General features: G+C 44.6%; 2 protein-coding genes across 2 annotated transcripts; both read left to right on the top strand.

Annotated features, from left to right (window-relative positions):
- The first annotated feature begins 1025 nt into the window (after positions 1–1025).
- On the top strand, positions 1026–18507 carry LOC135623787 (mitochondrial dicarboxylate/tricarboxylate transporter DTC-like). The gene is made up of 6 exons (XM_065127131.1): positions 1026–1266; positions 1543–1626; positions 4169–4230; positions 16866–17227; positions 17805–18019; positions 18159–18507. The coding sequence occupies exons 1-6, from the start codon at positions 1147–1149 to the stop codon at positions 18213–18215; spliced, it is 900 nt and encodes a 299-aa protein (XP_064983203.1). The 5' UTR covers positions 1026–1146; the 3' UTR covers positions 18216–18507.
- Positions 18508–19409: 902 nt separating this feature from the next.
- On the top strand, positions 19410–20325 carry LOC103999311 (uncharacterized). The gene has a single exon (XM_009421036.3). The coding sequence runs from the start codon at positions 19489–19491 to the stop codon at positions 20170–20172; it is 684 nt and encodes a 227-aa protein (XP_009419311.2). The 5' UTR covers positions 19410–19488; the 3' UTR covers positions 20173–20325.
- The last annotated feature ends 2891 nt before the right edge of the window (positions 20326–23216 follow it).

Here is a 23216-nt window from a genome sequence, read left to right as displayed (position 1 = left end):
GTGATTGTAAAAATACTAAACATATTTTAGTTATTCAAATATATTTTAAACTCAGACTAATTAATGTTAATTAGATTTTTTCGGATGAATATGAATGGACAAAAAAATAATTTTAACGATGATGACGGATGATTATATCGTAGGTGACTATTATGGTGGTGGTCGACGAAAACGAAATGATGATCGATTTTGTCGATGTTGATTTGAATATTGACGAAGAGAAGAAAGATGAGGTAGAGTGGTGAGGCATCTGTATCGGTGCCGAAGGAGAAGAGGAGGAAGACGAGGCATCTAAATCTATATTGCACCGCTTTGCCTCCTTTTCCTCATATAGTGTTGCTCTGCATTTGTGTTGATGCCATAGAAGGAAGAAGAGGTACATGAGGCATCTGTGTCACCGATAACAAGTAGGGAGGAGGAAGAGAAGGTAAGTACAACAGAGTGGCATGGCACCAGAGGGGGAAGAGGAGCCAGGTGAGGTATCATCGCACTGCTCTATCTCGTCCTCATTCTCATTGACCACTATATCATTGGAAGAGGAAGAAGAGGTAGAGCGGAGCGATGCATACACAAGTACCTCACATCCTTCCTCTTTCTCCTTAGCATTGTCACAAATGCAGATGTTCAAATCGATATAAGTAAGATCGATCATTACATCATTCTCGTTGGCCAGCACCACAACAATCACTCATGGTATCATCACCTGTCATCATCGTTAAGATTATCTTTTTATCTATTATTTTCATGTTATTCATATATTTTTTATCGATAAAATTGATGAGGTTAAGATAAATAAAATTAAATATTTTAATTTTATAATTATAAAAAAAATTATATAATTTTTTTAAATATAAAATCCGAGGTAATCATATGAAGTAATACTTAATTAGCCCAACTTCAAAGGCACAAACAACCTAGCATTAAAATTCTTCCTGCTTCGGCTGGCGTGAAGCACGAGTCGACGTGTTTAACCTCTCTCTGTATATAAATCAAACCTACCCCCACCCCTCTCCCCCCCCCCCCCCCCCACTCTCCTCTCTCTTTCCGTCGCTCCCTCCCTCCTCTACCTCGTGTCCAAATTTGGGTTTTGGATCTCCCCTTCCCTCTCTGTTTCGTCGTTCTTACCCTCCTTACGATCGGCGTGGGATGGCAGAGGGGAAGCCGAAGGGCCAGTCTGGAGTGTGGGGCACCGTCAAGCCCTTCGTCAATGGCGGCGCCTCCGGGATGCTCGCCACCTGCGTCATCCAGCCGATCGACATGGTCAAGGTAAAGATCTGGTTACCCTTCTCCTTCCTTTCGTCTAAAGCCCTCTGTTGTCGAGGTGAAAGTTTGTGCTTTTTGCTTTCCGAGATCTGGGTGCTAACTTTGCTTTTGTTGGTCCAAGAAAAAAGGGGCGTTCTGTTGTTTTCTATTTTTTTATGTTGGAATGTGATGTCTTGTGGAGTTTGTCTGTTGATCTTTTAATAGATCTGAGGTCTATGCAAGGTTAATTATCTTTCGGTGGTGACGGTTTCTCATGCTTCTGTGTGTGTTTGATTTCAGGTGAGGATCCAACTGGGCCAGGGATCAGCAGTACAGATTACGAAGAATATGCTCGCAAATGAGGGTTTCGGCTCGTTTTACAAGGTTTGCATCATCTTCCGCTCTTTCCTAATATTTACTCGGGCAGTAGTCGCTGGTTGCTTAATTTTGCATAGATCTTACGAACATGCTAGTGTGGATATTGGATCAAGCCAGGTCAATGCAACATCTAGAATCTTCTTCCAATTTTTTTTTACCTGAAAGAGTTGAAATAAATTGTCTGGCATTTTTTAGTGTGGCTTGATGATTTTTTAAACAAATTACTTTTACTGCTTTCTTCCTGTGTTTCTCATTCTTCTGAGTTATTTTTGCTCTAAGCCACTGAACATTTATGACTGACTTGAAGAAGAACATAAAATCTTTACAACTGTAGGTTCGACAAGGCATAACCTAGTTTTATTTTACTCATCACTTGGGAGAAAGTCTTAAAGAATATAACAACAACAACAAAGCCGTAAGTCCCACTATTTGGGTCGGCTACATGAAGCTTTGGCCATCATTGTGATGTGTAAAAAGTCATATGTTTAGTTAAGTTTAGAGTACTTAAATATTTATTTATAGTCTCTATTAAAGTCTTTTTAGGTCTTCCTCAATCTTTCTTTGTATCACTAACTTTAATTATTTCATCTCTTTTAATTATCGCATCTGAAGGTCTTCTAAGCATATGTTTATACTATCTTAGATAATTTTCTCTCATCTAATTCTCTATCGAAGTACTACTTAGTTGTTTACGAATAAGAGTATTTCTTTTCCTATCTTTCATAGTAATTTTACACATCCATCTCAACATTTTTACCTCGGAAACATAAATTTTTTGTATATATTGTTTCTTAATTGTCCAACACTGAGATCCATAAAACATTGTTGGTTTCACAACTATCTTATAAAGCTTTTCTTTTAATTTTAAAGGTATCCGATGATCACATAAGACTCATAACACCCCTCGCCATTTTAAAGAATAGAAAATATGCTAAAATTATTACTCAAGGTAAAAATGTACCATTCCATTGCTTGGGATATTTCTAGATTATTAAAAATTGATTTTATCAAAATTTCTTTGTGAAGGAATGACTTCGTTTAGAGTCTAGAAGATACATCCACCATTTTTGACAATGGAACTTAAGTCTTACAGAAAGGTTGATGGTCATTAACAGAAGGAAATAAGGACAACGAGAGTAAAAAGCTGTTAGACGAAGTAGTAAATCATAGATTTAAGTAAATTAATCTGCTTCTGCATGGTGAATCAAGAGGGGAACATGTATGCAATTTATTATGCTTTTTCCTACAAAACCTGATTCAAAATGCTCAAGGTTATTTTTGACAATGATGTACACGCTTTGGTAAGAACATGTGCAAAAGCAAAAAGTTCATAGAGAGAGAGAGAGGGTGTGTATCTAGAATACATCAGCTAGTGCTATTTATGTTCAGCTCTTTTGAAAACATAGCTTCATAGCTTTAGGCTGTAGATAAGTTGTCCTGTGGTTTTGTAGATAGTGGAGATCACAGATCAGTTCATGTCAACTAAGCTACCTCATAGGAAAACAAAGAAAGATATTTTAACAAGAGAAAAAAAGAGAATAAAAAGTTAGTAAGAAGGAGAAAAGGATAAATGATTTTAAAAGAAAAGAAAATTCTTTTGTTGACTTCTTTAGGAAATTTGAGTTAAATTATCCCTTTTGAGTTAATTTTTTGTCATCTTGTAGCATTCTCTTTATTTCACCTTCGTTTTACTTTCAATTCTTGTTAGATATTAGTCATGAATGATTATCTGAATAGTAATTTGTAACTCTTAATTTCAACCCTTAGAATGTCAGTTTGAAATACAAAGAATCTTACTCTTATCTAATTATCAAATGAAGTAATGCAAAAATACATATTTACTTATAGTACCTTTCTCTAAATAAGGTTTTTTGACATGTATATTATTATGTTTGTAGTGGTATTGTGAAGTGATTTTTAATTCTTATGTTTTACACCACTGGTATCCGTTCTCTCTTCATGTATTCTTTCAATTTCTTAATTTCCTTTCTTTGATTTTGGATTAAAAAATGTTTAGAGAACTTTGTGTAAACATTGGTTGATTTTTTTAAAGTGTATGTACCAGGTTTTTATCCTTAGGATTAATCTTGTTTATTTGTTAGGCGTTTTTTTTTTTTTCTTCTTTCGGTGGTTGAGACTTGGTACATATTACCAAGGTATGCAATTTCGAATAATACTGCCCGGTCTGGGCGGTATGTACTGGTCCGTCAACTGACCGGTACATGGACCACCCGTTACCGGACGAAACAGAATATATATATATATATATATATACTGAACGGTATACCACTCGGTATACAGTATTGTACCGTACCGAACCAACGTCGAAACTCCGGTACGGTACGATATTTCAATCCTTGCATATTAGTACTTTATCCGACTTGGGCACACCTTTGTCTAAGATGAATAGAGTTGGTTAATAGGGTTTCCAGCAGAAGCTTAGTATGTTTTTCATAACTTTATTTGATTCTTCTAAAGTCTTCTTTGGTTCTTTTGTTGTTTTCAGTTGTGATATCTGCTCTTCTTCTGATTTGTTACTTTGTCATAGGGTCTATCAGCTGGTTTACTGAGGCAAGCTACTTATACAACTGCACGACTTGGTTCCTTTAGGTATGTCTACCTCTTTATTTCAGAAAATATTTGAACACCATCTTAAAAACTGTAGAGGAATGTTACCTGAGAACATTCAATTCTTGTCTTGGTCCGGCAAATCAGATAACCTCAGCCTATTATGTAACTAGATGAGTCATGTGTTTGATTAAAAGCAAAGGTTTAGATGGTTGGATTTCACATGCAAATCAAATATGCAGATTTATAGTCAAATAACTCTAATACCGTAGTGTCACGAACGGTCATCGCGCACCCGTAACAACTCCGTTCAATGAACCGTTCGTCGCTCTCATCTACATGTACAGTTACTTGGCAGCCTGTTTTGCCTTGGTTTTGAGTCATTTTGCTTGTAAAAATGTAAGTTCGAACAAGCTGCAGCGTTACAAAGCGACCGCTCACCGAACCGAGCAAAACAACCCTAAAACAGCCCAAAATAGGTCTGTTTTCGTGTGCCGCGGGCTGATTTCTGGAATCTGCCTCCGCTCACCAAAACGTCAGCCATCTCAGCCCCTTTGAACCCCCCGGGTGGCATAGGGCTGGATGGGGTTTCGGTATAGTACTGGGCGTTGAACACTCATTCGCAAGTTCGCACGTTCGCTTTGACGGGAACTTGTTGTCGCGCCCGGGGCTCGGTGAGCAGCTGTTTGTGGGCTTGCAGCTGTTCGTTCAACCTTCTAAAGCCCTTGTTTTCCCCCTCTCCCTCTTTTCTCTTGTGCACGCAAGGTGCTCGCTGAATTGCTTGTAAAGCTTCCCCTCTTTTCGCGAGACGTCGGGACCTGTCCGTCGCTCGTTCTTTCGAACTAATCAACTTTCTCTTTTACAGGTCCTTCGGGACCTGCGAGAGGTTACAAGTGGGCTGATCTTTACGGAGCAATATCGCAAGGGCGAAGCGCGACTTACGCAACGCAAGCTAAGTTCACGTCTTGGCCGCAAGGGTGCCTCACGCCTTGGGCAAATCCAGCTAAGGTCGTGACATTGTGGTATCAGAGCGGGCAAGCACTTCGAGCGAGCAACGAAGGGACTTCGCAACTTCGCCATGGCTATGCATCGTGGCGAATCCAGCAAGACAGGACAAGCCGGACCCTTGCCCCAAGCAGCCGCAGGTGGGTTGCATGTGCACACTCGCTCTCATGCTGTTGGAGCCGCTCAAGAGGAGCGCGGCAGCGAACATGATGAGCGAGAAGTTGGCTACTCTCCGCGAGCGGAGGAGGCGCAATCTGGAGTGCCAACTGGGAAAAAGAGTCACAAGGAGAGACTCACAACGGCGGAAACCCGCCTGGATGTTCTTGAAGCGAGCATGGAGGAACTCTACCATGGCCAACAAAGGCTTGTTGGGGTAGAGAGCTCGCAAGAGGAAGTGGAGTCCAGGATCGACAAGGTCGAGGCCCTAGTCGACCGACTGTCTGATGACACCAAGGACTCCGTGCAACATTTACAAGATGTTGTGGCGGAACTCACTTCAAAGGTGGCCATACTCGCAAGAGCACTAAATGCAGGAGGAAGCAACACCCGTGTTGCACCACCACAAAACTTGAGGGCACCCGAGCCTCATGGTTATGGAGGGGCCAGAGATGCCAAAGAGCTCGAGAATTTTCTGTTCGACATGGAACAATACTTTCGAGCTACGAGGCTCGATTCTGAAGATACCAAAGTTTCTATAGCAACAATGTATCTGAACGAAGATGCGAAACTTTGGTGGCGAACCCGTTGGGAGGAGATCCAACAAGGTCGGTGTCGGGTTGACACATGGGAAGACTTGAAGCGGGAGTTGAGAACTCAGTTCCTACCTGAGAACACAGAGTTCGTCGTAAGAAGGAAGTTGAGACAACTCCGCCAGAGTTCCACTATTCGAGACTATGTGAAACAATTTTCTGCACTAATACTGGACATACAGGACATGTCCGAGAAAGACAAGTTGTTCAGCTTCCTCGATGGTTTGAAGCCATGGGCTCAGCAGGAACTAAATCGAAGGAATGTCACCAATGTGGTCGGGGCAATTGCTGCTGCAGAAAGGCTCACCGACTTTGTTTCCTCCGAAGACCCAAGGAGAAGGAAACAATCTTCAGGCAATCGCCCTTCAAAACATTCTCGAGGGAAGGAGATCGGGGGCGAACAAAAGAAGAAGAGTTCCCACAAAGGGCCAAGCTCGAAAGGCAAGGCCCCGAAACCTGGCGGATGCTTCTTGTGTGGAGGGCCACACCTGGTGAGGGAGTGGCCACAAAAACAGGCACTAAATGCGTTAACAGCTTCCATCCACCCTCCTAAATCCGACAAGGGCAAGGCTGTCGCCCTTAGTTCGAGTAGTTCTGAAGCCAGCAGCGACGATGAGGAGTCGCAAGGACCCCGGATAGGAGCCATGCGTTTGTTGAACGCCGTGCGGGGTCAAGTAGGGGAGAACCCGAAGACAAGGCAACAAAAAGCAGGAAGTGGCGAGCTAATGTATGTTGACATCAAGCTCAATGGCCAAACAACTCGTGCAATGGTGGACACGGGCGCTACCTATAACTTTATAGCCGATCGAGAAGCAAAACGACTCGGGTTGATCTTGGAGAAGAGCCCAAGTCGAATGAAGGTGGTGAACTCAGAGGGACGAATCTCTGGGTTGGCGAAGGGAGTCCCCATCAAAATTGGGACATGGAGCGGGAACACCAACATGATGGCAATGCCATTGGATGACTTCCAAGTGATTCTTGGAATGGAGTTTATGCACGCGGTGAAGTTGGTGCCAATGCCGTTCTTGAACTCCTTATGTATGATGGGAGGCAACGATCCCTGCGTGGTTCCCGTCTCTCGGAGAGGAATCAAGGAACCGCAACATATATCGACGTTGCAACTAAAGAAAGGGGTGCGAAAAGGTGAATTAACCTTCGTGGCGGCGATGAAGCTAGACCCACCTGACGAGAAGGCCATTCAAGAACCTACTGTGGTGGCGAACGTCCTGAAAGAGTTCAATGACGTTATGCCACCCGAGTTGCCGAAGACTCTTCCTCTGCGCAGGGGCGTGGATCACAACATCGAGCTGGAGCCAGGAGTGAAGCCTCCAGCGAGACCACCCTACCGCATGCCCTCGCCAGAGTTGGCAGAACTCAGGAAGCAGTTAGGTGAATTGTTAAATGGTGGTCTCATCCGCAGCTCTAAAGCACCTTTCGGAGCTCCAGTTCTCTTCCAGAAGAAACAAGATGGGAGCCTCCGATTATGCGTCGACTACCGAGTCCTCAACAAAGTGACAGTGAAGAACAAGTATCCCATCCCGCTCATTGCGGACTTGTTCGACCAATTGGGCAAAGCCAAGTATTTCTCAAAACTCGACCTTCGGTCGGGGTATTGGCAGGTGCGCATTGCTGAAGGCGACGAAGCGAAGACTACCTGTGTGACCAGGTATGGAGCGTTTGAGTTCTTGGTGATGCCTTTCGGCTTAACCAACGCTCCAGGCACGTTCTGCACTCTCATGAATCAGCTATTCAAGGAGTATTTGGATAAGTTCGTGGTCGTCTACTTGGACGATATCGTTGTCTACAGTCAAACGCTCGAGGAGCATGTCAAACACCTTCGGACAATTTTCAAGGTTCTCAGGGAGAACACTCTGTTCGTGAAAAGGGAGAAATGCTACTTTGCTCAAATTGAGATCTTATTTTTGGGACATCGAATCGGTGATGGCTCCATTTAGATGGATAAGTCGAAGGTGCAAGCGGTTGCGGAATGGCGAACTCCAAAGAAGGTGCCAGAGTTGAGATCCTTCCTTGGTTTCGTCAACTATTATCAACGCTTCATAGCGGGATATTCGAAGCGTACAACCCCACTGACGGAGTTGCTGAAGGAGTAGCCTTGGAAATGGTATGACAAATGTGAAATAGCATTCCGAGATCTGAAGCCTGCTGTTCTGGAAGAACCAGTGCTCAAATTGCCAGACTATGGGGAGCCTTTTGAAGTCCATACAGATGCTTCGGACTTCGCTATTGGGGGAGTACTCATGTAGGAGGGTCATCCGGTGGCCTACGAGAGCCGCAAACTCAACGAGACCGAGCTGTCACGGCCTTAGCTGGAATTGCCTAAGGCGTGAGGCACCTTTGCGGCCAAAGACGCGAACTTAGCTTACGTTGCCTAAGTCACGAGTCACCCTTGTGGTAAAGACGCGAACTTAGCTTGCATTGCCTAAGTCGCGCTTCGCCCTTGCGATATTGCTCCGCAAGGATCAGCCCACTTTGTAACCTCTCGCAGGTCCCGAAGGACCTGTAAAAGAGAAAGTTGGTTAGTTCGAAAGTACGAGCAACGGACAAGTCCCGAAGTCTCGCGAAAAGGGGAAGCTTTACAAGCAATTCGACGAGCACCTTGCGTGCACAAGAGAAAAGAGGGAGAGGGAGAAAACAAGGCTTTAGAAGGATGAACGAACAGCTGCAAGCTCACAAACAGCCGCTCACTTGGTCCCGGGCGCGAAGACAAGTTCCCGTAAAGGCCACGTGCGAACTTGCGAAAGAGAGTTCAACGCCCGGTATATAACCGAAGCCCCATCTAGCCCTGTGCCACCCAGGTGGTTCCAAGGGGCTGAGATGGCTGACGTTTTGGTGAGCGGAGGCAGTTTTCCGCAAGCCTCCCGCGCACGCGAAAACGGAGCTGTTTTGGGGTTGTTTTGCTCGGTTCGGTGAGCGGTCTCTTTATAACGCTGCATCTTGTTCGAACTTACATATTTACAAGCAAAATGACCCAAAACTAAGAGAAAACATGTTGTCAAGCAACTGTACATGCAGGTGTGAGCGACGAATGGTTCGTTGAACGGAGTTGTTGCGGGTGCGCGACGACCGTTCGTGACATTCTCCCCCACTTAAACTGTCGACACCCTCGTCGACGCTTGTTGGTAGTTGTTGATGACTTCTTCATGTCGCAGGGCGTCTTCAGGCTCCCAACTGGCTTCAGTTCGGGGAAGCTTTCGCCACTTCACCAAGTACTCTGTCTGCTCAGCTCCGTTGGGTAGCTTTATCTTGCGGTCCGCCAGAATGGTTTCCACTCGCTTCTCGTAGGAGGCTGTGATGGGAGGTAGCCGAGTTGGAACACTTCGGGAAGCGTCTTGCGGATCCGAGTGGTAGGCTTTTAGGTTGCTGGCGTGAAGAACGTTGTGAATTTTGAACCACGCCGGCAGCTGCAACTTGTAAGAGACGTTGCCTACCCTGCTGATAATTGGGAAGGGTCCTTCATACTTACGCACCAATCCTTTGTGGACTATGTTCCTAAAGAATTGGAGTGATGCTGGTTGGAGCTTTACCAACACCAAATCGCCAACTTTGAACTCTTGTGGTCGCCTTCCCAAGTCTGCCCACTTCTTCATCCTTTTTGCCGCCTTCTCCAAGTAAGCTCGCGCAATATCTGCATTTCGATGTCATTCCTTTGCGAAATGATAGGCTGATGGACTACTCCCAGTATACCCAATTGCCATGGTGTGCGGAGTCGACGGTTGTTGTCCTGTGATAATCTCGAAGGGGCTCTTGTTGGATGCAGAGCTCCGCTGCAAGTTGTAGGAGAATTGGGCAATGTCCAACAACTTCACCCAATCTCGTTGATTGGCACTCACGTAGTGCCGGAGATATTGCTCCAAGAGCGAGTTTATCCTTTCAGTCTGGCCATCCGTCTGGGGGTGGAGGCTTGTAGAGAAGTATAACTTTGACCCCAACAATTTGAATAGCTCGGTCCAGAATCGTCCCAGGAATCGAGCGTCTCGATCACTAATGATATTGTGCAGGACTCCCCAATACTTCACTACATCCTTCATCATCAGCCTGGCCTCCTCCTCTGCTGAACAGTGTAGGGGAGCATCGATGAAAGTTGCATACTTTGAAAACCGATCGACCACCACGTGTATCGATCCGAGTCCCCCTACAGGTGGCATGCTTGATATGAAATCCAAGGAAATGCTTTCCCACGGCCTTTCTAGTACAGGCAACGGCTCCAGAAGTCCCATCGGCTTCCGCTGCTCTACCTTGTCTTGTTGGCAAGTAAGGCACGTTCGAACATATTCCTCCACATCAGTCCCCATCTTCGGCCAATAGAAGGCCCTCTCCACAAGAGCTAACGTTCTGTGAATGCCTGGGTGTCCAGCCCAAAGGGAATCGTGACACTCTTTTAAGAGCTCACGTCTTAAACTATCCACTCGGGGAACATAAACCCTATTCCCCTTTGTGTAAACAAGTCCCTCCTGGACCCAAAATCGTCGTGCCTTGCCTTCTTTGATGAGTTGCATCAGGATAATTGCCTGGGGATCACCATACAGTCCATCCTTGATTCGGGAAAGGAAGTTGGAGTGCAATTGACTTGCTTGGCCTCTGCCCTCCAGTTGCACGGCATTCACGCGTTCTACTTTCCGACTCAGCGCATCGGCTACGACATTCGCCTTCCTGGGCTTGTACTCCATTGCCATATCAAATTCAGCCAGGAAGTCCTGCCATCGTGCTTGCTTTGGGGAGAGCTTCTTCTGAGTTTGGAAATAGCTCGGGGCGATGTTGTCCGTCCTCAGCACAAATCGTGATCCGAGGAGGTAGTGTCGCTTGAATAGCTGGTTCATGAGAGTACAGAATATGGCCGGAGCGTTGGTTAAGCCGGAAGGCATCACCAAGAACTTGAACGCTCCATACCTAGTCACACAAGTAGTCTTCGCTTCGTCGCCTTCAGCAATGCACACCTGTCAATACCCCGACCGAAGGTCGAGTTTTGAGAAATACTTAGCCTTGCCCAATTGATCGAACAAGTCCGCAATGAGCGGGATGGGATACTTTCTTCACTATCACTTTGTTGAGGGCTCGGTAGTCGACGCATAATCGGAGGCTCCCATCTTGTTTCTTCTGGAAGAGAATTGGAGCTCCGAAAGGTGCTTTAGAGCTGCGGATGAGACCACCGCTTAGCAGTTCACTTAACTGCTTCCTGAGTTCTGCCAATTCTAGTGGGGGTATGCGGTAGGGTGGTCTCGCTGGAGGCTTCACTCCTGGCTCCAGCTCGATGCTGTGATCCACGCCTCTGCGTGGTGGAAGAGTCTTCGGTAACTCAGGTGGCATAACATCCTTGAACTCTTTCAGGACGTTCGCCACCGCAGCAGGTTCTTGAATGGCCTTCTCGTTGAGTGGCTCTAGCTTCATAGCAACCACGAATGTCAATTCGCCTTTTCGCACCCCTTTCTTTAGTTGCAATGCCGATATGTGTTGGGGCTCCTTGGTTCCTCTCCGAGAGACGGGAACCACGCAGGGGTCATCGCCTCCCATCATACATAGGGAGTTCAAGAATGGCATCGGCACCAATTTCGCCGCGTGCATGAACTCCATTCCAAGAATCACTTGGAAGTCGTCCAGTGGCACGACCATCATGTTGGTATTTCCGCTCCTAAGTCCCGATTTTGATGGGAACTCCCTTCGCCAACCCGGAGATTCGCCTGGCCTCCGAGTTCACCGCCTTCATTCGGCTTGGGCTCTTCTCCAAGATCAACCCAAGTCGCTGTGCTTCACGATCGGCTATGAAGTTGTGGGTAGCGCCCGTGTCCACCATTGCACGGGTCGTTTGGCCATTCAGCTTGATGTCCACATACATCAGTTCACTACTTCCTGCTCTTTGTACTTTTGTCTTCATGTTCTCCCCCACTTGACCCCGCATAGCGTTCAACAAACGCATTGCTCCCATTCGGGGTCCTTGCGACTCTTCGTCGTCGCTGCTGGATTCAGAACTGCTCGAATTAAGAGCAACAGCTTTGCCCTTGTTCGATCGGGGGGGCGGGGGGGGTGGATGGAAGCCGTCAAAGCATTGAGTGCCTGTTTTTGTGGGCACTCCCTCACCATGTGCAGTCCTCCAGGTTTTGAGGCCTTGCCTTTCAGGTTCGGCCCTTTGTGCGAACTTTTCTTCTTTTGCTCGCCCCCGAGCTCCTTCCCTCGAGAATGTTTTGGAGGGCGATTGTCTGAAGATTGTTTCCTTCTTGTTGGGTCTTCAGAGGAAACAAAGTCGGTGAGCCTTTCTGCAGCAGCAATTGCCCCGACTACATCGGTAACATTCCTTCGATTTAGCTCCTGTTGAGCCCATGGTTTCAAACCATCGAGGAAGCTGAACAACTTGTCCTTTTCGGACATGTCCTGTATGTCCAGCATTAGTGCAGAAAATTGTTTCACATAGTCTCGGATGGTGGTACTTTAGCGGAGTTGTCTCAACTTCCTCCTTGCGACGAATTCTATGTTCTCCGGTAGGAACTGAGTTCTCAACTCCCGCTTCAAGTCCTCCCATGTGTCGACTCGACACTGACCTTGTTGGATCTCCTCCCAACGAGTTCGCCACCAAAGTTTCGCATCTCCGTTCAGATACATTGTTGCTATAGAAACTTTGGTATCTTCAGAATCGGGCCTCGTAGCTCGGAAGTATTGTTCCATGTCGAACAGAAAGTTTTCGAGCTCTTTGGCATCTCTGGCCCCTCCATATCCATGAGGCTCAGGTGCCCTCAAGTTTTGTGGCGGTGCAACGCGGGTGTTGCCTCCTCCCGCATTTAGTGTTCTTGTAAGCATGGCCACCTTTGCAGTGAGTTCCGCCACAACATCCTGTAAGTGTTGCACGGAGTCTTTGGTGTCATCAGACAGTCGATCGACTAGGGCCTTGACCTTGTCGATCCTAGACTCTGCTTCCTCTTGCGAGCTCTCTACCCCAACAAGCCTTTGTTGGCCATGGTAGAGTTCCTCCATGCTCGCTTCAAGAACATCCAGGCGGGTTTCCGCCGTTGTAAGTCTCTCCTTGTGGCTCTTTTTCCCAGTTAGCGCTCCAGATTGCGCTTCCTCCGCTCGCGGAGAGTAGCCACCTTCTCGCTCATCGTGTTCGCTGCCGCGCTCCTCTTGAGCGGCTCCAATAGCATGAGAGCGAGTGTGCACATGCAGCCCACCTGCGGTTGATTGGGGCAAGGGTCTGGCTTGCCCCGTCTTGCTTGATTCGCCACGATGCTTTGCCATGGCGAAGTTGCGAAGTTCGTTCGCTGCTCGCTCAAAGTGCTTGCCCGCTCTGATACCACAATGTCACGGCCTTAGCTAGAATTGCCTAAGGCGTGAGGCACCCTTGTGGCTAAAGACGCGAACTTAGCTTGTGTTGCCTAAGTCGCGAGTCACCCTTGTAGCAAAGACGCGAACTTAGCTTGCATTGCCTAAGTCGCGCTTCGCCCTTGCGATATTGCTCCGCAAGGATCAGCCCACTTTGTAACCTCTCGCAGGTCCCGAAGGACCTGTAAAAGAGAAAGTTGGTTAGTTCGAAAGTACGAGCAACGGACAAGTCCCGAAGTCACGCGAAAAGGGGAAGCTTTACAAGCAATTCGACGAGCACCTTGCGTGCACAAGAGAAAAGAGGGAGAGGGAGAAAACAAGGCTTTAGAAGGATGAACGAACAGCTGCAAGCCCACAAACAGCCGCTCACCTGGTCCCGGGCGCGAAGTCAAGTTCCCGTAAAGGCCACGTGCGAACTTGCGAAAGAGAGTTCAACGCCCGGTATATAACCGAAGCCCCATCCAGCCTTGTGCCACCCGGGTGGTTCTAAGGGTCTGAGATGGCTGACGTTTTGGTGAGTGGAGGCAGTTTTCCGCAAGCCTCCCGCGCACGCGAAAACGGAGCTGTTTTGGGCTGTTTTGGGGCTGTTTTGCTCGGTTCGGTGAGCGGTCGCTTTGTAACGCTGCAGCTTGTTCGAACTTACATATTTATAAGCAAAATGACCCAAAACTAAGAGAAAACATGCTGTCAAGCAGCTGTACATGCAGGTGTGAGCGACGAACGGTTCGTTGAACGGAGTTGTTGCGGGTGCGCGACGACCGTTCGTGACAGAGCGGCGGTATCCAGTGCATGAGAAGGAGATGACAGCGGTGATCCATTGCCTACGAGTTTGGCGACACTATCTCCTCGGATCGCGATTTGTGCTGAGGACGGACAACATCGCTCTGAGCTATTTCTAAACTTAGAAGAAGCTCTCCCCAAAGCAGGCGCGTTGGTAGGACTTTCTAGCTGAATTTGATATGGCAATGGAGTATAAGCCTGGGAAGGCAAATGTCGTGGCCGATGCATTGAGTCGGAAAGTGGAGCGCGTGAATGCCGCACAATTGGAGGGCGGAGGCCAAGCAAGTCAGTTGCACTCCAACTTCCTTTCCAGGATCAAGGATGAACTGTATAGTGACCCCCAGGCAGTTATCCTGATGCAGCTCATCAAAGAAGGCAAGGCACGACGATTTTGGGTCCAGGAGGGACTTGTTTACACAAAAGGGAATAGGTTTATGTTCCCCGAGTAGACAATTTGAGGCGTGAACTCTTAAAAGAGTGTCACGATTCCCTTTGGGCTGGACACCCAGGCATTCACAGAACGCTGGCTCTCGTGGAGAGGGCCTTCTACTGGCCGAAGATAGGGACTGATGTGGAGGAATATGTTCGAACATGCCTTACTTGCCAATAAGACAAGGTGGAGCAGCGGAAGCCGATGGGACTTTTGGAGTCGTTGCCCGTACCAGAAAGGCCGTGGGAGAGCATTTCCTTGGACTTCATATCAAGCTTGCCACTTGTAGGGAGACTCAGATCGATACTCGTGGTGGTCGATCGGTTTTCAAAGTATGCAACTTTCATTGCTGCTCCCCTACACTGTTCAGCAGAGGAGGCGGCCAAGCTAATGATGAAGGATGCGGTTAAGTATTGGGGAGTCCCGCACAATATCATTAGTGATCGAGACGCTCGGTTCCTGGGACGATTCTGGACCGAGCTATTCAAATTGTTGGGGTCAAAGTTATACTTCTCTACAAGCCTCCACCCCTAGACGGATGGCCAGACTTAAAGGATAAACTCGCTCCTGGAGCAATATCTTCGGCACTACGTGAGTGCCAACCAACGAGATTGGGTGAAGCTGTTGGATATTGCTCAATTCTTCTACAACTTGCAGCGGAGCTCTGCATCCAACAAGAGCCCATTCGAGATCATTATCGGACAACAACCGTCGACTCTGCACACCATGGCCATTGGGTATACTGGGAGTAGTCCATCAGCCTATCATTTCGCAAAGGAGTGGCATCGAAATGCAGATATTGCACGGGCTTACTTGGAGAAGGCGGCAAAAAGGATAAAGAAGTGGGCAGACTTGGGAAGGCGACCGCAAGAGTTCAAAGTTGGCGATTTGGTGTTGGTAAAGCTTCAACCAGCATCACTCCAATTCTTTAGGAACAAAGTCCACAAAGGATTGGTGCGCAAGTATGAAGGGCCCTTCCCAATTATCAGCAGAGTAGGCAACGTCTCTTACAAGTTGCAGCTGCCGGCATGGTTCAAAATTCACAACGTTCTTCACGCCAGCAACCTAAAAGCCTACCACTCGGATCCGCAAGATGCTTCCCGAAGTGTTCCAACTCTGCTACCTCCCATCACAGCCTCCTACGAGAAGCGAGTTGAAACCATTCTGGCGGACCGCATGATAAAGCTACCCAACGGAGCTGAGCAGACAGAGTACTTGGTGAAGTGGCGAAAGCTTCCCCGAACTGAAGCCAGTTGGGATCCTGAAGACGCCCTGCGACATGAAGAGGAGATCATCAACAACTACTAACAAACGTCGACGAGGGCATCGACAGTTTAAGTGGGGGAGAATGTCACGAACGGTCGTCGCGCACCCGTAACAACTCCGTTCAACGAACTGTTCGTCGCTCTCATCTACATGTACAGTTACTTGGCAGCCTGTTTTGCCTTGGTTTTGAGTCATTTTGATTGTAAAAATGTAAGTTTGAACAACTGTAGCGTTACAAAGCGACCGCTCACTGAACCGAGCAAAACAGCCCAAAACAGCTTCGTTTTCGTGTGCCGCGGGCTGATTTATGGAATCTGCCTCTGCTCACCAAAACATCAGCCATCTCAGCCCCTTTGAACCCCCCGGGTGGCACAGGGCTGGATGGGGCTTCGGTATAGTACCGGGCGTTGAACACTCATTCGCAAGTTCGCTTTGATAGGAACTTGTTGTCACACTCGGGACTCGGTGAGCAGCTGTTTGTGGGCTTGCAGCTATTCATTCAACATTCTAAAGCCTTTGTTTCCCCCCTCTCCCTCTTTTCTCTTGTGCACGCAAGGTGCTCGCTGAATTGCTTGTAAAGCTTCCCCTCTTTTCACGAGACGTCGGGACTTGTCCGTCGCTCGTTCTTTCGAACTAATCAACTTTCTCTTTTATAGGTCCTTTGGGACTTGCGAGAGGTTACAAGTGGGCTGATCTTTGCGGAGCAATATCGCAAGGGTGAAGCGCGACTTAGGCAACGCAAGCTAAGTTCGCGTCTTGGCCACAAGGGTGCCTCATGCCTTAGGCAATTCCAGCTAAGGCCGTGACAGTAGGTTGTTGGATCAAACACATGCAAATCAAATGTGTTGGATTAAAAGCATAGAGTCATGTGTTTGATCAAGTTTATGTAACACAACTAAGGTTTAGATTGTGAATTTGCCCAAAGGTCGATAGATCCTTGCTTATATTCTAAAAGAATTTTTGACAATCAGTTAGTATTGTCAAATATTTTATTTGACCGATTAACAAAAAATAAAAAACTTAAATTGATAATGTTGCTACTCTACTTTTTGTTCATTTATTAGAATGTTATCTTGATGATTTCTCAGTTCAGTTAACCAGCGACCTTTTGTTTTGTCCAGGGTGTTGACCAACAAAGCTGTTGAGGCTAATGACGGGAAGCCCCTACCTTTACTTCAGAAAGCTGCTATTGGTCTGACAGCTGGGGCAATTGGAGCATGTGTTGGCAGTCCAGCTGATCTGGCACTCATTCGGATGCAAGCTGATGCAACTTTACCTGTAGCTCAGCGGCGAAACTACAAAAATGCTTTTCATGCACTTTATCGCATTGTTGCAGATGAGGGGGTTCTGGCACTATGGAAAGGTGCAGGTCCTACTGTGGTGAGGGCAATGTCACTAAACATGGGCATGCTTGCATCATATGATCAGAGTGTTGAGCTTTTCAGGGATTCACTCGGTTTTGGCGAAGTTAGCACTGTACTTGGTAAGACACTAGTAACCAGTAATACCTAATTGAGTTTTATATGGTAATTACATGTGTGATAATACCTCCTGGTATTAGATTCTTTGGGCTAGTACTGAATGGTTGATTATGGTTTGTTTAATTTGACATCCTGGCTGTCCTTTGGGCACAAGTGTAGCTTCCTAGATAAAGCTTGACACATGCGCCTGGAAAATGATTTGGTACTTATTTATCAAATGAAAGCACAAGAAGCCTATTGTCATCTGGTCAGCCTTTTGGATCATCCTTACTATGAATTATCTGGTGTCATACCAGTCCAGATGCCAACTGGTAAAGACACCAGACTACGATTTGAATCATACAGCTGTTGTTAGCTTATATACGAAATAAATAATAGTGTTTGTTTGTCTTAGTCTATCGAATGAATGTGCATCTGAGATGATTAAAGGGATAAAACTTCATTTGTTTGTTCTGAATAGGTGTAAATGCCATTTTGTTATATTCTTTTAATTTGAGACATGTAATATGAACATGTAGTCTCTTTGTAGGGTTGTAATCTAGTGATTTTTTCTTGAATTTCTTATCATCTTGTTTGCAGGGGCAAGTGCTGTTTCAGGGTTGTGTGCATCTGCTTGCAGTTTACCATTTGACTATGTAAAAACACAAATACAAAAGATGCAGCCAGATGCTAATGGGAAGTATCCTTACACTGGATCTTTGGACTGTGCCATGAAGACCTTGAAGAACGGTGGTCCTTTCAAATTTTACACTGGGTTTCCCATCTACTGTGTGAGGATTGCCCCACATGTCATGGTAAAGTACCAATTCATCTTTCAAAGAAATTATATATATCATATTGATAGGACTTCATCCAGCAAAATTAATTGCATTTTCTCCAAAATCTGGAGCCTCATTCTTTTGTCTAATTGGTTCTCCATGGAATATTTTGCAGATGACATGGATATTCTTGAATCAAATTCAGAAAATTGAAAAGTCTGTGGGATTGTAGAGTCCAATATTACCAGATACCGGCATCAGTTTATTTGAAACAGCTTATAATAAGGTTCCGGCTTTTGACTTGCAGCCGACTAGTCTTTATACGATGACAGCATTGTATTCATCCATTCATATTTAGAAAGATGTTATAGCCTGCTTTGCTGTATTTTGAGATACACTACTATTCAAATTTTTGGAGAGAAGGTGTGGTCGAGTCATTGGTGGCATAGGCATTCTTGCCTAGAAAGGTTTTGTTTTCTAAACAATCTGAAATAATGGCCATTTTTTTCCCGAGATCGTTATAATTCTATTGTGCAGTACGCTTAGTATCTTCTACAAACCGCAATGTCATGCTGCCATTGGTTCAGAACCTTCCATGCTGTATCTCTGTTGTTAATAAGGTCGAAACTCTTTCTAAAAGTTATGAACATGCTGGATAAGACAGTTTCAGAGCTTTTAATCTGTCCCATGATTTGATGACTCAACAGAACTCGAAAATGAGTTCATTTTTATTTCTGGTGTCATATGATCTTGCTAAAGCTTTTCCTATGGTGTGCTTTTCCATCTTTACAGGCTGGATCTGTGTATCCACTTTTCAGAGCAGCAACATATATATATATATATATATATATATATATATATATATATATATATATAGAGAGAGAGAGAGAGAGAGAGAGAGAGAGCAATGATATTACCTGCAAACTTCACATGGTAGATGTGAAATCAGCATCTGCATTAATACCCCCTGCAAGACTTGCTGTGAATCCCATTAAAAGCTGAAGACCAGTAAAGCACTGGGATCAATTTAAGCCACTCATGTTTTGTTCTTGGACCAGAGATCTTGTGGTGTACAAGCCAGCAATTATGACGGGGCCCACCTCACTGCCACGTGGCTGGAATGATTACCCTTTGTCATACCTGCCAACCTAAACTCACCATGAAGTCCTCAAACCCTTTATAACTTGCACTAATCACTCCCCTAACAGTGCTCTCGATTTGCTAAAACATCCTCCTACAATCTTAATCTTGCTTCTCACAACTACATCAGCTGCCATTAAAGCCCTCAGTCTTACATTTCCCATTCCTTGAGAACTTTATAGGAAATTTCTGCACCAATTATTACAGAAAAAAAAAATCCTTATTTCTATTTCTTATCATCCTTTCTTCATGCCTTACTTTCTAGCCATAAATACCCTCCCCCTCCTTTCCTTCTCTCTCGTAAACTAAACATCTCTCTCTCTAAAATCTAACTATCTGGAGATATCTACAGACCTGTACCTGAGATGGTTCAAATGGAGTCCTCACGCTCAGCCAAGAGGCTGTGGCGCATAATGAGGGTGTTGCTCTACATGATCCGGAAGAGCTTCTTCATGCATAAGCTCATGATGGATCTACACCTCCTTCTCAAGCGCGGCAAGATCGCCAGTAAAGCCCTCGTTAACCTCGTGACCTTCCACCATCAGCACCACCACTCTGGCGCCACAGTCACGTACTCGGGGTTCTCGTGCCGGTCCATGGACCCTGACCGCTCCTTCTACAGCCCCAAGGAGGTGCAGTTCAGCTGCAGCAGCACCCCTTCCTACCCTTCCCTCCATGCCATCAAGCGAAGGAGCCGCCACCGCCGCTACGACTACGACTACGACTACGATGCGGCGGCGATGGCCAAGGCATTTGAGATACTGGAGTACTCCGAGCCGTGGGATGCTGAGCCGGTCATGGCGTCGCCATCACCAGCCCGGATGGTATGGGACTTGGGAAGTAGCCCGGCTGGGGTGCGACAATTAAGGATTACCGACTCACCATTCCCACTGAAGGAGGAGGAAGAGGAGGAAGCAGGCGGGCGTATCGACCAGGAGGCGGAGCAGTTCATCAAGCGGTTCTACGAGCAGCTTCGTCTTCAGCAGATGTTTCCGGGGACGCCAGAATACGGTCACCGCCGCCATGAACCGTTGATGGGACGAGCCTGAGATGTTCTTCTTGATATGATATCTAAGATCAGAATGCAGCATTCCATTTGATGAGTGATTGATTACTTAGTAGCTATTATTACAGCATAAAAAGTGTATTCTGTATTCTGTATTTTACTATATTGTCTATAGTGTTACTTCCTATCTCTTTAACCACAATATGTCCTGATCATCTTCAATTCCTCATCCAAAATACTAATTCATTTTTGTCAAGCAAATGCTGTTGGAAAATAAATCAAGTATAATAATTGAACACACTGTTTTATATGAAAATTAGGCTTTTGCTTGAGTGAAAGGGAGACCTCAAATGGGAACAAGATGGTGCATGCCAAGGACAAGTTTCACTTTGCATTATATGTTAATGCAAGATATTGATAGTGATGATATCATTGATGCTTGGATTAATCCGAATCGGTTTAACCGATATATGTAAGAAGCCTAATATGATCAAGGAAAAGACTCTTAATGCTAATTAGCGACTAGTGTGGATTCAAATGCTTATCACATGGTTCCAAACATGATTTTCTCGACGAATCGATAAAGATAAAATAATTTTAGTAAATAATAACTAACTTTGATTGTTATGTCTAAGATATTTTTTTATAATGAGTTAACAAAGAAAATATTTTATGGTATAAGTGAAATGTTTCGAAATATTTTTCGGATTACTATTTTAGTTTGATATATGTGTCGCCTAAATGTTGACTACGTTTTTCCCCTTTGTTTTTTTTTACCGATGATTATATCGTCACGTTATTATTAGAGATACATATTTTTTTTTTCTATCATCAACATTAAAAAAAGTTTAAAATTTTAAAAAATCATCATCCTCACCAACTCCTGTACTTTTGCCTCTTACTCTCGATCAAGATCAGAGTGAAATATCTGCCTCTTGAGCGTGAACATATTATAGTACTTGCGAGTCTTTCTAGAACAGCAATACAGGCAGCACATATGCAGGCTGACCTAAAGATCTGTCTGGAAATTAATCTCATGTATTGCATGATAAGAAAAGCTTCATAGTCAGGGTATCATAGAATTTAAATCTGGCTAAATACTAGTCATGAAGACCTCAAAGCTCGATTGCGACTTTGCATTCAGTCATTCCATATTCTGGTTGAGTGACATGATTGCTGTCCATACTAACTGATGCACTTGCAGCATTTTAGATAAAGAAAAATGTTTTTTAGGAGTCAATTCTTTAGGTCGCCATAGATTTACTCTTGTGGCCCACTGACAGTCTTCCATAAGTGTGTGAACCCTACTTGTCATTCTAAAGCTTAAAACACTCGAGGTCTTACTTAACATACCTGTTCTCACTATAAGATGATAGAGATTGACAAAGAAGAACCAAACACAAAGAAACAAGCAGTAACTCATTAGGCATCAACAAAGAAGAAGCTTTAGATATGCAGTCTTTTTTAATTCCTGCACTAAAACCTCTTGTCCCACTCATAAAAAGGACATTGTTCCCAACAGCAGCACTGATAGAGGCCACTGTTACAAACTCTACTGGCTAAGCATGCATCTAACATCCATGGACACAAGTGATATACATGGCTCTTTGGATTTCTAATTGGAAGTGCCTATCTGGTATTCATATCTTAGAATAGCCTGAACATAACTGATATAGATGTCTGAATACATATGACTAGGCCTTGTAAACTCATACATGAGGAGATACATCTTTATCGAGCAGACCTAACTTTCAGAACTCCCAACCAATCTATTTATGGATTGATGGTGACTCCTGATGAATATAGTAATGTTGGCATATCCTGTTAGACTTGCTTTGCTACAACCCTGTTGCATGAATGGCAAGAACAGTTTTAAGAGCACTGCCACCTGAAGCAGCAAATGAGCAACATATATATATATATATATATATATATATATATATATATAGAGAGAGAGAGAGAGAGAGAGAGAGAATGATGATTGAACTGCTATAATCTTGTTAAGCAACATTTCCTAGTTGTTTACTTTCTTCATAAACATGTTTCTAAGTGTACATCCCTTGCTGATCTCCTGAAATTACAATAATTTATATACAAGTTCTCTCAAACCAGTTCTTCAGGTGATGTTAGAATGAACTTAGAGCATTACATGCATAATCGATTACATAATTACGTTGTAAAAACATCTTTACATGTGACATTATCTTGTTCTAGTTTCAAAGGTGTGCTTTGCATTTGCCAGAGAATAATAACAACAATGAACTTGTGTGTGTGTGTGTGTGTGTGTGTGTGTGGTTTATGCACAGAAATAACATCTCAGTTTAAGTTGGTTTGATCTCTATATCATAATACTTATCTGTTTTTCCTTATCGAGTTTCATAAATTTAATCATTTAAATGCCTGAGATTGCTGGAGATTGTGAGAGACATGCAAACAATGCAACCGAATCATTTAAATGCCTGACTTAAGTGGTTTTGCATAGTTGTCATTGCTTTTATGTGTCGGTATAGGTGGTGGAATGGTCGGAACAGAGAGTGACCTCAGTAAAGATGTGGTCTGGAAACAAGTTGGCAATATTGCCAGTGTATTTATCAGGAGGTCTCCTTCCTGCTTTTAAATTTTCTTCTTTTTCTTTTTCACCTCTTTTGTTATGAACAGAAATCTTGTATTAATAATGTCTTTGATAAGGCATCCTGCATTGTATGAGCAGACAGAATTTAAATCTCCCTCATGATATTCTCTTACATGTATTAATTAATTCTTTATGATATTTTTTTTTTTTTTTTTTTTATCTTGTTCTTGTGTTTGACATTTGGAATGTTTTTGCTCATTTTGAAATGCTTCATAGTGTCTTGTGCTTTAACTACTTGAGTGGACTTAATTAGTCTTACAACATTGCCTTCTCACCTAAAGAAAACAATACATTAGAATTTAGAAATTCAAAGAAATAATGGTTGATTTATGTCTACTCCATTCGGATTGAGTAAGGAAAAATTGATTTTTTTTTCTTCTTTTCCTCTGATGTTATTTTATGTTTTATCGATCGAGTCACTAAAGACATGAGATGCTCACTTACCTCAGACTTCC

Source organism: Musa acuminata, chromosome BXJ2-9 (assembly GCF_036884655.1).
Source record: "Musa acuminata AAA Group cultivar baxijiao chromosome BXJ2-9, Cavendish_Baxijiao_AAA, whole genome shotgun sequence".
NCBI classification, from domain to species: domain Eukaryota; kingdom Viridiplantae; phylum Streptophyta; class Magnoliopsida; order Zingiberales; family Musaceae; genus Musa; species Musa acuminata.
The sequence above is the reverse complement of the archived record's forward strand: the minus strand, read 5'-3'. Positions and strand labels throughout refer to the sequence as shown.